Source organism: Nilaparvata lugens, chromosome 7, assembly GCF_014356525.2.
Source record: "Nilaparvata lugens isolate BPH chromosome 7, ASM1435652v1, whole genome shotgun sequence".
NCBI classification, from domain to species: domain Eukaryota; kingdom Metazoa; phylum Arthropoda; class Insecta; order Hemiptera; family Delphacidae; genus Nilaparvata; species Nilaparvata lugens.
In genome coordinates, this window is record NC_052510.1 from 28,521,789 (window position 1) to 28,537,727 (window position 15,939).

General features: G+C 34.8%; 1 protein-coding gene across 2 annotated transcripts in view; it reads right to left on the reverse strand.

Annotated features, from left to right (window-relative positions):
• Window positions 1–15,939, reverse strand: part of LOC111060598 (28S ribosomal protein S18b, mitochondrial) — a 47,170-nt gene that overhangs the window by 8,638 nt on the left and 22,593 nt on the right. For both annotated transcript variants that reach the window (XM_039432457.1, XM_039432458.1), the window contains exon 3: window positions 1,561–1,658. In XM_039432457.1, the coding sequence (XP_039288391.1) occupies window positions 1,561–1,658 (98 nt within the window). The remainder of the gene's footprint in view (window positions 1–1,560; window positions 1,659–15,939) is intronic.

Below are 15,939 nucleotides of genomic sequence, written 5' to 3' on the forward strand. Positions count from 1 at the left end.
AAACCGGTAGTTCAGATAAAAATTCAATTTCTAAGACCAAAGTCTATAGTTCAAGGTCAGACACCAAAGTTAATTTTGGAGCGATACTCAATCATATGTCTGTTTCATTGTATCAAAATACTAGCCTATTAATAGTATTTAGTAGATTTTCACTTTTCTATTAAGGGATTGTATTACAATAGAAATGAAAATGAGTTTGAGAAATATTGTTTCAAAATAAATATTAAAAGTGTGCTATGAGTTTTATTTTCATTTTAATATTATAGACTATATTCTTTATACTAATAACACATTATCTGGTCATCATCTCAGATTAAAAGCTAGTAAACAAAACTCAGTGGCAGCGTGTCCAGACATCTTTCTATAGACCTTGTTTGAAACAATACATTATAGGGCCAGTTTCCGAGATCGAGATCTATAAGTTCTGGACTTACAGACTCCAGGACTCAAATAAGCTCTCGGGTCTAAATTGACTTTCTGGGTCACGATTTTATCTTCTAAACTCCGGAGTCTATCAAGTTCTCGACTTATTTGAGTCCAGGACTTTAACGCAGTAGACATGAGGGAAATTCACAATATTTTGCTGTTGTATTGTTGGCATTATAGCAAAACGAAACAGCTGATTGCAGCGGGACAATTCAAATGAGCATGCTCTCCAAACTATTTTGTAAAAATACGTTTCAATTTCTTTGTAGACCTATTCAAAGCAAAACTTTTGGAAGGTGAATGAATAAACATTTCATTTTACGTTATGCTGTTATTGAACATTGATCCTAACCAGTGATTTTGGAATAAAAATTCATTAGGCTATTTAGTTTGAAAACGTTTTTTTTTTAAAAAAAACTGGAGTAATAATTGATTATTGTTACTATTAATATGCTGAATATGACATTGATTAATAACATTCAGATTGGAATATAAATTCCAAGGCAATCCTTGTATTATTTTGCTTGAACATTCTTAGGTTATGTCATAAAATGAGGTTAGTTTTTTATGCATAATTCGTATACAATTATATTCCAAAATGAACTTGCAAACTATAAATTATGAATTTAGATTGACTAACACAAATAATTTAGGTATTCCATGACATCTATTTTGCTTTTTATCTACTCCAAAACAATAACTGAATTGTATTTGCTCAGTTAAGTCTAGAACTTTAATTTAAACCCTACCCCAGTCGAGGGTTTAAAAACACGCTGCTTCAAGTCCTGGACTTGACGATTTTTGATAAATCCTTGACTCGGAAAGAGGCGAGAATCTAAATCAAGGGCTGGACTTATAAGCCCTTCACTCAGAAAGCGAAATTATAAACTCCAGGGTCTAACATGATCTCTAAACTCCAGAGTCTATTTAAGTCCTCAACTACGTTAACGCTCTGACTCGGAAAGCCAATTTTCTGACTCCAGAGTTTAAAGCCAGTTAAAGTCTAGAACTTAGCTAAATCCCGAGCTCGGGAACTGGCCCATAGTATTTATAGCCTGCAGTAGTAAATGACATGAGCGAGAGGCAGCTAAAGCATAATGTCAAACTGCGTGTTTTAACTACTGTCATACTTACAATACAAGTTTTTCTTGTTTCTTTGGGAGCAAACTGTCCTTTGAAATTTCTGCGATATTTCACCCACACTGGTTCATCACCATAAGTCATCTGATAAGCTAAAACAAAAAGAAACCATAATTTCATTGAGTTTGTTGATAGAAGTATTCAAGTTAAGAAACAATAAAAATGAATATTTTAAGGCTATATCGTTGCATCGCAAAAAATTCACTCTAGCTTTTATTATATAATAAAATTTTGAATAAAATGAAATCTACGGAGCTCTTTAATCTATATAGACTACAATGAGAACAGTTACATTTTTTAAAAAATGAGTAGAATTTCAAGATAAAATCAAATTTCATGAATCTCAGTTTTCAATCAACAATATTTTCCGATTTTCAACATTTAAATTAATAATTCAAAATCCCTCTGAGCTTAAGTATGTGCTCTACAACCTGTGGCCAGATAGACCACTCTATTTCATATAGATCCAGGTACATCTGATAACAATGCTACTTGTATTTTGAAAAACACCTCATTCTTAGCTTTAACCTTAACATAATCACTAACTTCATCGTCTTCACATTGAGATTTTGCACAACGATATTGGCGCCTAAGATCATATTCTATCAGAATCAAACATTTGATGCACTCAATTTCTGTACTTCCTAGTGGGCGTAAGGACACCTTAAGGAACGAAACTAACACTCATAACTTTTGGAATAATGATCAAATTCTTTCATTCCACAGCTCATTCTTCTCAGTTCGTCCAGACGGTTCAAAATCATTATAAGTCAAACTCGTTAAAGAAATGGGATATTTTATTTTGAGTTTATTTTAACCTATTTTTCTCTACTAGTCCAGGCGCTGGCTTACATTGAGCATACATGAGAGAGGCAGAGAATTTGACTTCGGATTATTGTTAGGGGGTCTTTAGTGTATATGAAACTCGATGTCGTCACGTCCCAGGGTGGTCGACAGCTTGGGGGGAGGGGGTGAGTTGTAAAAAACACGCGCTTATAAAATCGCCTGTCCTGCAGTTATTATTCATAGTACAGCTTCTAATTTCTTCTCAATATTATGTACACAAACTGGCTTTCAATGTGGTCCTCTACATTTTTGCGCTAAACCGCATAGTTTATCCGTAAAAAAATAAAATATCTCGAAAAATGTATTTTTTTTATTATGGACTTTTTGTTATTTCTCGAATATTCAAGTCATTAGGCGACTTAGAGGAAAAGGCTCCCAATAAACGTTGTAGGCCGTTTCTTCCTGAATCAAATGATATATATATAGTTTGGGGGTTACGATCATAGATGCCACGCTGGGAGGGGGATAAGTAGCACTGTTCCGCTGCGGCGCGGTCCTCCCCCTTAATTAATGCGCGTAATGGACTGTCTATCGCATCGCTCCTACTAGTCTATGCATTTAAATTATGTATTTCAGGAACGCTATCTTATGTATTTTCGATCGCTGAACACGATTTTCCAACTATCAAGTCTCAATAATTGATAGTTCTCATCATAATATACTAATTATGGTCAAAATTACAAACTTCATCTCATTCTGCAAGGAAACTAAGAAATGACTGTTTGAAATAAACGAAACTTGGGTTTCATTAAATATTTTAGGATAGAATAATTATAATATTTATATGTGTTTATGTTCTATTGTTTTTATCTCAAATTAATCTATTGTGATGCGCTGCAGGCTAAATTATATTAATTGCACACTGGCCACGCTTACTTGATATAGTGGTCAGTAAATTTCCAAGAAATATTTGTGGAATTTCTTAGTTCTTCATGGTGGAAATGGAATTCATCATTCATTCATTTTCATAATAGTTTTTGATTGATTCATCCATTATGGTATTCCCGTTCAGACTGTTTTGAAATGGTAACAAGTTATTCAGTATCAAAATTTGGGATTCGAATAGTTTTGGGCCATGTCTGTTATTCTTTCCCAAACATATTTATATGATTTGTAATTTTATCCACAAATGAATGAATGAATGAATGTATGTATTCCTGCACGTAGCTAACGTATGGATTATTCCTTTATAGATTCTTGCATGTCACATTAATAAATCTTTGCCACAGATTTATAAATCAAGTCTCGATGGTTTGGAGAGCATATTATTGTGAGTGATTCTTTTACTCTGCTGCTTCTAATATGTTCACTACCTTTGTTTGATTTCAGACCATAGACATGAAAAGCTATGTCCACCTGTATCAATCAATCTTTATTGAGAATTTTCATAACTCTTCTCACCACAAAGTTTCCATAATCTTGCAGCGTATTGAAGTTTTGAAAAGTGAAGTAGGAGTAGGAGAGCCATGTCATAATTATGCGAATTTGTCAACGATATTTAGGGATTTAGTCAAAAACAACAACTAGTTTCACTTACAATTTCATGGGCCAAGTGAGATTAAGAGTTTTTTTCAAATATCCATCAGATGTTGACAGAGATTGCTGTTATTGTAGAAATGCATGCTGCACTAAAACTTTAATGCTGAATTATCTTTAAACAGCTACGGTACCTAGTAAGAATACAGAGATCAGATCTTTTTGTTCTAGAATTAACAAAGACTAGGATTTTTGTTTGATTGCATCGTGGAGAATGAAAGAAATCTTTTCTTATAGGTGAGAGTACACTTTTACAATTTGCCACAACTATGTTCAGATAAAAATCGTTGGAGACCGAATAACTATTTCTTTCTATACGTTCAAAAGAGAATCACACACTTCTTCACTTGCTTCCAGACCATTGATAACATTATGCAGATTCTGTTGTCCATCAGAGTCTTGAAGAAAAATGTTATGTTCTCTTGAGAAGGTTATGCTTCTGGAACTCATTCTCATCTCTCATTATTCTTGTTTTACTTCATTCGATGACTTTCTTCACAATCTCCAGTGATATCCATAATGATGTCAACATACTTGAACAGAATATCTTTGATGGAAGATTTATTTATATAGTAGCAGCCATTTTAGGAAAGCCTTTGAAGAACTAGCTATTCCAATCACTCAGTTTTGGATGATCGAATGAGGGTTTGCTCCAAAGCCTGATCGGTTGTCACATCTATTAAATTTTCAAGGTTTCATTTGACAGAGAGTCAATGTATTGACTGTATAGAGTTAATGTTTCCTTATTGGAAATTATTTTCTACTTCTATGGCTATTTTTTATATTTTCTAGATATAACACAGACTCCATAACATAGTTTATGTGATTGAATGAAAAACGTATGGGATCTTTTCTCGTACAGTTCCTATGTGCAATACCAGAGTCCTTCCTTATGAGCATGAATACAATTTAAGATAATTTAAACTATGTTACAATAATCAGTCATAAATTACAAGTAGTCATTGATTTTACATTGTGATTCTAAAAAAACTCCACAAATAGCTCCTGACTTCTTTCAAATATACTTTGACAATCTCTCATATTTGAACCGTTCATGAGTCCTTGTAGTTGTTTTATTGAATTGATTACTTGCTCTCACACCTTAATTATACTGATCTCCCCTCAATAGATTTCCAATGTATTCTCTCCAAATATTTCAAATTCAACAAAGATATCTCCCATTCCACTTTCATTCAAGTACCACCCCAAGACAATCAGTCAAACTCAGCCAGATGAAAAGTTTACACCAAAGTTATTAACAAAATGTTAATAACCTTATCTTTATAGATTCTATTAGATTGAACGGAACTTGGCAAACACATATGTCCATCATGTGTATGATAAGTTATGTTCAATCTAATAGAATCTATAAAGATTAAGTTATATTAACATCTCGTTAATAACTTTGGTGTAAACGCAGCTTTAGAGTTGTATTTCCTTTGTAATCAAATATTTAGTCATATCACATGGGAGTAATTGGCATTATTTGTGCTTCAACTGTAAATTTATATTAAGAACATATTTTACTCCTGTTACACGGTGCTCTATATGGGGTAGCCTATATTATTTGTTTAACTTACTCCATTACTTGACTTTCGCAATTCCAAAGTGATCATTGAACTAAATCGAATAATTATTCTCTCTTAATGGAATATCAGTTTTTTATCGACTGAGAAACACATATAGGATTCCTAACAAGATGGTTTATCATTACAATTTAATCATAAATAATAATAATAATGAGATGAAGTTTGTAATTTTGACCATAATTTGTATATTATGATGAGAATTGTCAATTATTAAGGCTTGAGAGTTGAAAATCGTGTTCAGCGACCGAAAATATATAAGATAGCGTTCCTGAAATACATAATTTAAATGCATAGACTAGTAGGAGCGATGCGACAGACAGGCCATTACGCGCATTAATCAAGGGGGAGGACCGCGCCGCAGCGTAACAGTGCTACTTATCCCCCTCCCAGCGTGGCATCTATGATCGTAACCCCCAAACTATATATATATCATTTGATTCAGGAAGAAACGGCCTACAACGTTTATTGGGAGCCTTTTCCTCTAAGTCGCCTAATGACTTGAATATTCGAGAAATAACAAAAAGTCCATAATAAAAAAATACATTTTTCGAGATATTTTATTTTTTAACGGATAAACTATGCGGTTTAGCGCAAAAATGTAGAGGACCACATTGAAAGCCAGTTTGTGTACATAATATTGAGAAGAAATTAGAAGCTGTACTATGAATAATAACTGCAGGACAGGCGATTTTATAAGCGCGTGTTTTTTACAACTTACCCCCCTCCCCCCAAGCTGTCGACCACCCTGGGACGTGACGACATCGAGTTTCATATACACTAAAGACCCCCTAATAATAATCCGAAGTCAAATTCTCTGCCTCTCTCATGTATGCTCAATGTAAGCCAGCGCCTGGACTATACACAAAGAAATAGCCAAATTCCATATTAAAAGCTGCGTATCCTATGAAATAGGCCAGAAAAATTGAAAATGTAGTCGAGGTTGTGAAGATTTTTCTCCTCTTTCCACTGAAATGAACAATAATTTTGATTCCAATGCCATTAAAAAGCTGCAGCTTTTTAAACTATCATCCATTCCTTGATTTTTTTAACGAACAAATCGAACTTTAGAAACATATTTTCCCATTGTTTTTAGTCTGTACGCAAAGGAGAAAGGAGATTCCGTTCCACAATTCAAGTAGAATTTTTCACCATAACGGATTACTGAAATACACAGATTTGAATACAGAAGTTAGCAATTTTTTCTGAATGGAAATATCGTTTGAAGTAGGCTCAATTTTCTGATTTACAATTTAGCATTTTCTGATCGAATTTGACGTATGATACATGATTTTGTCACCTTGACGAGCTAAGAACCAGCTATGGTATTAAAAAATCCGATAATTATTTCAAAAGTTATGAGTGTTTAAAGTTTGTTCCTTGAGGTGTCCTTATACACCCTTCTTCACTAGCAAATACTCAAATTGAGTGTATCAAATGTGTGATTCTGATATAACATGATCTTAGGAACCAATCAAATTTTGCGAAATCTCAATGTGAGGACAAAGAAGTTAGTGATGACGGTTGAAGCTAAAAATGAGATTTTTTTCTAAAAAAACAAGGAGCATTGTTATCAGGCGTACCTGGAAATCTATATCAAATATAGCGCTACCTGGTCTCAGGTTATAGAGCAGAGTTACGCCCACAGGGATTTTGAAATATCAATTTAAATGGCAACAATCAGAAAATATTGTTGATTAAAAACTGAGATTCATCAAAATTGATTTCAATCAACTTTCAAATGATTGTGACATTATGGCTCTGTACTCATGCATTGAATATAGAGAACTCCGAATAATTTCATTTTATTGGAAATTTTATTATACAGAGTTGGTGAAAATTATGGAAACAGCTTGATTTCTATTACAAAGATAATTTGACCATAGTTTTCATTGAGGATCAATTTGAATTAAAAACTACTCTTATGTGACTATAAAATATGTTCCGCCGTCATTTTTTATGTGGGAAGCTGGTCATGTGATACATGATTTTGGTAAAGAGTTTCAAGGGAAAATGGATTGTGAAAACCGCACATTAATATATCTATATCTAACCGATACAGAGTTATTCACATTCAAAGATATTAATAAATAAACAAAAATGAAATAAATGAGTACAATGAAATCTAAAAAAACTCAACTAACAAGTTAAAATTTAGTGTTAGTAAACACTTATTGTAATATCTACGAACATATTTAATATTTTTAACAGAGAATTTTCGTCTGTCAGATTTTTAATGTACTCAGCAATTCATTTTTGTATAATTCTTTATTATCTTTGAATGCAAATAAATTCAAAACGGTTCAATATATCAATGTACGGTTTTCGTTATTCACTTTCTCTTGAAATTCTGTTTCAAAATTATGTATCACATGACATCCTTCCCAGTTAAAAAAAAGAAGTTTGATCTAAAATGACAAAAATTTTCAAGCGACAGAAAAGTAGTTTTTTTTATTCTAATAGGATCCCCAGTGAAACCTACTTTCAAATTAACCTTGTAAATGAAATATCAAGCTGTTTTCATAATTTTTAACAACCCTGTGTAAAAAAGAACTTCAGTAAAATTTTTCTGTCCGAATGCTGGATTTGGCGGAAATAACTGAAAACGGAATAGACCAGTCAATATAGACATAAAAAAGGGGGTGTGCTTGCAATTTATATTGTAGTTTTGATTTTTTAATTTATTATTTGGGTACATGGGAGAAGTCCAGAAACAATTTCTTCATGCAAAATTTCCTTGTGCTAGATACAGGTTGGCCCAAAAACCTCGTATTTTCGGCTCATTTTCCAGTTTTCAGCTATTTCTGCCTAATCTCGTAATCGGACAGAAAAATTTGCTCCCGCCTTTTTTTCAGATTATAAAATTCTAAATAAAATGAGATCATTCGGAACTCTCTATCTCCAATGAGTACTGAGTTATGATTTTTCAAAAATGAGTGAAATTTGAAGAAAAAAATCAATTTTGATGAATTTTATTTTTTGATCAACAATATCTTCTGATTGTTACCATTTAGATGTATAATTCAAAATCCCTCTGGGCGTATTTTTGTGCTCTACAATCTGAGATCAGGTAGAGCGCTCTATCTTTTAAAGATTTCCAGGTACACCTGACAACAATGCTCCTTGTATTGTGAAAAACACCTAATTTTCAGCTTCAAACATCATCACCAACTACATTGTCCTCACATTGATATTTCGCACAATGACATAGGTTCATGATATTATGTTCTATCAGAATCACCCGTTAGATGCACTTCATTTCAGTATTTCCTAGTGGAGAGGCGCGCTTAAGGACACCTCAAGGATCAACATTTCAAACACTTATAACTTTTGACACAGAGCTCAGATTTCATCGTACTACACTTCATTCTTCTCGTCTCGTCAAGGCGGACCAAATTTATGTATCATAAGTCAAATTCGGTCGAAAAATGGAAAATTTATTGAATCCAAACAATAAATTAAAAACGGAACTAGGGATGAGAGAAAGAAAAGAGTCAGAGTCGGGAAATAGAAGCCCAAATTCCAAGTGTAGTGTAATTTTTTAATTGCGATTAAAAAATAGTAAGTGTTAATAGTCCAGCCAACGAAAGATTATAGAGGGTTAAGATTATAAAAGTTTAGAACACAATTTTCGACCCCGCAGCTCTTTTGAGGATAGTAAGGGGATAAACATATCAAAAGTCCTCACTCCTACTCCCTGTGCTAAGGGGGTGGGAGTGGTTTGAAAGTACTATATTTTGGTTTTTTGCACATATCTCTCAAATAATATGTGTCTTTCAGAAATTTTTGTGAATTTCAAAATTGAAGCCTACAAATTAGCTTAGAAGTATGAGCTCTCGAAGGTGTCACATTTTTAAGAAAAACGCTTATGGCTCCGATTTTTCATCTTTTTGGCCTTATAACTTTTCAACGATTGATTGAAAAAATCCGTGCTAAAAATTAGCTCATAGAGCATCATATTCTCTTCATTTTAATTTATTATATCATTATTTTGAGCATCTCCCTACGATTGTTGCAGCCGTTATAGTGTTGAGTGTAGAATCTTCAGTTTAACAACAATAGATAAATTGACAGGGAAATTTGGAGGGATCGTTTGGAACACAATGTTTGACTTCGCAGCTTTGTTTGGACTAGTTAGAAGGTAAACATATCAAAAGTCCTTATCCCTACCCCTTGTGCTTAAGGGATGAGGGTGGTTTAAAAGTTGCGTTTTTTCATTTCTGGTTTACACGCAAGTATCTTGGAAACTGTGCAACTAGCGACACGACTAACTGAACAAAAATTAACCTTGATAAATTTCCTACAAGTTTAGTATAGTGGAGTTTTGTGATATCTCTTTCAGTTTTCGAGTCTACTTTTAAAAGTGTAAAATATTTGAAAAGACAGTTTTTCTTCCAACTTTTTGCACTTTCAGGGCTCAACAACAATACGTTAAACAACTGAGCGTTGGGTTGCAGAGGATTCAATTCTCTTCAATTTGATGTATTATTTCACCATTTTATCCATTCCATCAATTGTTAGAGCAGCTTCAGTGTTGAGTGTGAAATTCTCAATACAGCATCAAGTGACAATTAGACGGTATACCACCTTTAGCACGGAGGTAAAGGATGAGGATTTTTAATATGTTCAGCTCCTAACTTGTCTTAATGGAGCACAGATTCAAAAATAATGTTCCAGATATTGTGTCCAAATTAGATTGTCAAATGATCTATTGCCCAGGTTAAATGCACTTGTGTTTTGCTACGGTTTGGCTTCAGATGGTTCTTATAAAAATAGATAGACAACTCCTCCAAAGCTGTGGAGAACTTTTATCACCTAGCAGTTATCATAACTAAAAGTCACAGTTTCAACTGCTGAACCATAAATGTTAATTTGCACATCTAGTCACAAGACTACTAATTTTTGTTCTGTGTTCCAAAAATTACACTGTTAGGACAGAGGTGTTCTTTGTAGGTTGTCGTGACCAGACGCGGCAAGAAACACCCATAGGGTAACCGTCCACTGGAACCGTATTCAACCGATCCGTTCGGCCGTTGAATCGTACGAATCTGCCGGCCGTTAATTCGGCCGAATATGGTCGTCATTGGAACTGTTTACGTCAGTCTATTGAGTGTAGAACCAAATGTTTTCATAAACAATGATTATACTGAGATTTTGAAAATTTGATAAACAAATAATATCCACTAAATTAGTTATTCATTACAAAAATCTTACCTTCAACAAATATCCACTAAATTAGCTATTCATTATTGAGCAATCTTTGTTCATAGATTCCTTTGAACATCACGACGATGATATCTTTTGTCTCGCATACCCCACAATGGAACATGCTCTTGAACCAAACTTATCAACTTTTCATTGTCCATAGTTACAACTTTATAAAACAGAACAACTTCAAAAACAAAGACAAACAAGACTGTGAAACAATTTCAGGTTAGGAACACTTTGTTGTCTCAGCTCGACTAGTTAGTTCGGCCGGATAGAGCCGGAAAATCCTATTCAATTCGGATCGAAAAATTGATCGGCCGGAGATGTCCGTATGAACCAATTGCAATGGACGAGCATCTATTCCTTTCTTTGTTGGAGGATCGTTCGATCGCGTTCGTTTCGGACGAAAACGGTTCTAGTGGACGGCCCACCTTAATCGACTAACACAAACGACTCTACAGAACTACTGAGCTCACTGAAACCTTTCCAGTGCGATAGATGCGCACATATGTTTAACGCTCTGCAGAATTAGATTGGGAGTAGCTGTGTAGGAAAAGAAAAGGAAACACTAATTGCAGATTAAGTCTGATTCTTATTAAATTCTAATTATCTTCAGATCTACGTTAAAAATTGAAATGACAAAAGATGCATGATTAACAGTTTTAAAGAATCAATTTTCTTTTGGGGCATTATTAGAAAGTTTTGAAAAAGTGGTCAATAATTTGAATGGGTAGTCTTGAGCTCTAGTGGCCCTCCACCGGTAGGTAGAGCTAGAGGGCTGGGACTGTACAGTTTCTTTTTCCAATGTCTATAAAAGCTAGCTAAACGTGAGGGCCAATAATAAAGTCTCGAATAATGTCTCATCAGACAGTAAATTATTCGCCATTGCTGCATAAACAGCAATCACAAACATAAAACCCCAATCTTTATCCATCATTTCATATACATATTAATGACAGATAAAGGGGCTTATTGACAAAGAATGTACAGCTGGCACGTTTACACCGAGCTCAATAAGAAATGAAGGTAACAGCATAGAGAAAAGATAGCATGAGATTATGCTATATATGCTATGCTATGGTAACAGCAATTGAGGCAGCTGTATTTTGTCTAGTTTGACTGGTTTTTAATTGAGGAACAATAACAGTTGAAAACCAGCTGCAAAGGTCTGGAGGAAACAAATACCAGACACGCCGTTCACCCTCCTATACTGAAGCCAGTGTTAGGTCTGGAGAGGAGATTCAGGACTGGGCTGACCACATTCAAATTGGTTTGTTTTTCTTCCAGTCGAACGGAAGCGTTTTATCTCATTCAATAAAGACATTGCTGCGCAACAAATTAGGGGAAAGCTGAATTTCGAAACTGCAAAGGTTTCGTTAAACAAGTGTATCTCGGCTTTAAATCAAGATATCGATCTGTCTTTGATTTTATCCTTCCAAGGATGAATAGATCTACAATATAATGTCCTATAGCATTTTATCGTATATCTATTGTTCAGGACGTTATTCCCATACAAAGCCATTGCAAACTGATTGTAATGATTGATATATCGGTCCGCATATGCACATACCTGATACATTCGGTGAAAAATATTTCCCCTGCCTATTCCTTCAATAGCTCTATGCAATGCAATATTGGATAGAATTGCAGATAGTCCATCGCTTTGTTTGACACCTGCTTTAATTTCAAAAGCGCAGCTCTTCCTATTACCAATTTTGACCATTGCTGAAGTCTTACCTATTGTCATTTTAGCTAGACTAATGAGCTTTTTTGATAAGGCGTATTGCTCTAATGTTTTCCATAGTTCACTACTCACTATGCTATCGAAAGCAGGCTTAAATACAATAAATAAAATATGCAAATCCAGGTCATGCTCATAAAACTTTTCTGCAATTTGCTGATTGTAAAGATTTGATCTGCTGTTGTTCTTTCTGGTCAGAAACCGCATTGATACTCTCCAAACACTTGTTATAGGCTTCAATTATTGAGAATACTTAATAAAACTTTATAAGGTACACTTAGAAGAGTTATTCCCCGATAATTATTACAAACCAGTTTATCGTATTTTTTTTATAAATTGGACATTATGATACCTATGTTCCAATCTTGAGGCATAGTTTCATTTCTCCATATCATACTTATCAGCTCATGTATTCTCTTGACTGTGTCATGACCACCACACTTAATCATTTATCATATTATCATATTATCTAGTCAACCTGCCTTTCCATACTTTAGGTGCTCCACAGCCATTTCTGTCTCCTAGAATGTTGGCCCGGCAACATACACAGTTTCAATAATAGTGGCTCTCCTGTTCTTTCATCATGTACGTCATTCTCCTCATTAATATCTGTTACTGTTAACAGTTCTCTGAAATGTTCTGCCCATCTCTCCATATTATTCTCTCCATTTACAACTCTTCCTCTATTCTTTGCAGGAAACAATTTATATTTTTATATTTTATCTATTTCAGCCGTTGCTGCGTCGGGAAGGCAGGCCACATTTTCTCCGCTTCCAATATAGGATCGATCGGCCTAAGGAAATGTTATCTCTTTACAAATTACATACTAGAATCTTTCTTCTTCGTTCAAAAATGAGTGTGTAACAGATACTTCAAATACTCCATACTTCATTGCCCAACTGTGTATTTCTTCACAGCCTACAAAGACTTGGCGGAGTTGAAAAAGTTCAGTTTTTTCTTTGTCTAATTACAGACAAGGATAGCAAACCTACGTAAGTCAGGTGATGACTTTGTAACTTGAATATCACTGTGGGGGAAAGGGGGGCAGGAGTGGACAGGGGCACAAGTGGACATTTCAAATTTTCCGCCAATCAGTGAAGCTTGTGAGTTCAAAGTTTTGTCACTAGGTTGTGCACAGATAGCCTATCTCTCAGGGGAAAATCATTGCATATGGCTGTTTCTGAGTGTGGTAAGTAAACATTGTTTGATTTTGATAGGTGGAAGTAAATTATTTGATTCAAAGTTCTTGTTTAATAATATTTGACATGCTGATTCTAATGGTATAGGAGTTGAACCATTTAACAGAACAGTTTATTAGCTACAATTTAATGTGTAGAAGTTGCATCAAAACCCAACCTCAAATGATAAATTAAGCATTGTATTCAGTGTTGCAACATGGGGTACATTTGGACGGCAAAAAAAGGGCACATGTGGACAGTATCCACATGTACCCCGCCAAACAGAATTAAACATTCCTATAATCTGTTAAGTACTTGAAATGTCACAAATAGCACTGAATTGTATTCTATATTCACCTGGTTAGTATTATTATCAACTGGATTTGAACTTAAAAGCTACCAAAAGTCAGTTTTGAACATTATAATTCTTGGTCTCAATGAAATTGTTAGGCCTATATCAAATATATTTGATTTCATCAAGCATGGACTCAGTTAATTTTTATGCTCCATAAGATCTAGCGTTTTAATGAGATTTAAGAGCGATATGCTATGCTTAAAGGTTCATAGGCCTTTTTTCAGTTAAATTGAAAATAATTTACATAATATAGTAGTTTATTGTAATCTATTTATATGCAAGAGCTATTGGACTGATTTAAAATACAGTAGCCTACTTTCTCATGCAGAACTGGAGTTATTTGTTAAGGCAGCCTTGCATCCAATGTATTTTGAATAATTCCAATGATTCACATATCATGTCAAATGAAATAAGCCCTTTACTGTGCCTAATCATGAATTTGTTGTTCACAGAGTTTCCAATATGGTGAGGAACTATCAAAGGAAGACCAAAAGAGCTGCCATTTCAGAAGAAGTTGTGAAGCAGGCATTGGAAGATATAAGGAATGGGAATCGTTCTATTCGAGAAGCTGCAGCCTACTACCATGGACTGAAGAAATCAATGCTACACAAGCGGATGTCAAAACTTCAAGATGGAGCTGTTGATATTGAAATACCTGCACTTGCTGCCAGCTCCAAGTATTCTACCAGACAGGTGTTTTCTTCTGAAGAGGAACGTCTCTTAGAAGAATACCTTATCAATTGCTCAAGAATGCACTACGGTTTGACCTACAAACAGGTTAGGGATTTTGCATATTCTTATGCTTTAGTGCTAAGGTAGACCTTACCAGAGGGCTGGAATCATGCTAAGACAGCAGGTATTGATTGGATGAAAGGATTCATGAAGAGACACCCACAGCTCAGCTTGAGAAAGCCAGAGAACACTAGCCTTGCACGAAACATTAGTTTTAATGAGAAAAATGTGGAAACGTTCTACAATAACTTGGAGACTTTAATGGAGAAATACAAATTCCCAGACAACCGCATACTAAATTTAGATGAATCTGGTGTAACCACAGTCCTGCAAAGCCCAAAAGTCATCGCGCCAGCTGGAGCTGAGCAAGTAGGACAGTGTGTTTCAGCAGAACGAGGGGAACTTGTTACTTTCTGTGGTATTGTAACAGCAAGTGGAAGTGCTTTACCACCAGTTTATGTCTATCCCAGAGTGCATTTCAAAGACTTGTTCTTATATGGTGCTCCAAGAGGTAGTAAGGGGTTTGCAAATCGATCAGGCTGGATGACACAAGAAGTTTTTCTAGAAGTCTTGAAACACATTCTATGTTCACTTCTAAACTCACACATAAGTTTGGATGCAATTATTTTCTGTAGAGAAAATGAGATTGTATTACTAACTTTTCCACCACACACCAGCCATCGTCTTCAACCACTTGATGTAGCTGTTTTTGGGCCTTTCAAGAGTCATTGTAGGTCAGTCTTCAATAGATGGATAAGTGAAAATCCTGGCAAACAAATTGCAATTCATAATATCGCACATCTAACTGCATCAGCATTTGATGAAGCATTCAGCAGGAAAAACATAATTGCCGGCTTCAAAAAAACTGGAATCACACCTTTCAACCGCTCTACATTCAAAGAGGAAGATTTTCTGGGATCCCTTCCTACAGATCAGCCACCGGTAGGAACGCCTCAACAAGAAAACACATCAGAAAAAACAGTTGGTGCAGAAACAATGGCTGGTTGCTCTACTGAAAATAATGAAGAAATTAATCTTCAGAAGACACATGACAATGGAGGGTCTGTCGAACCTGCTAGAAATTCTGAAAAAAGGGTTTTTCCCACACCTGAAGATATCCGCCCATACCCTAAAGCTGAAAGAAGAGGGAATAGTAAAGGGAAGGGGAGAAAGAAGGGGAAGTGTTGTATT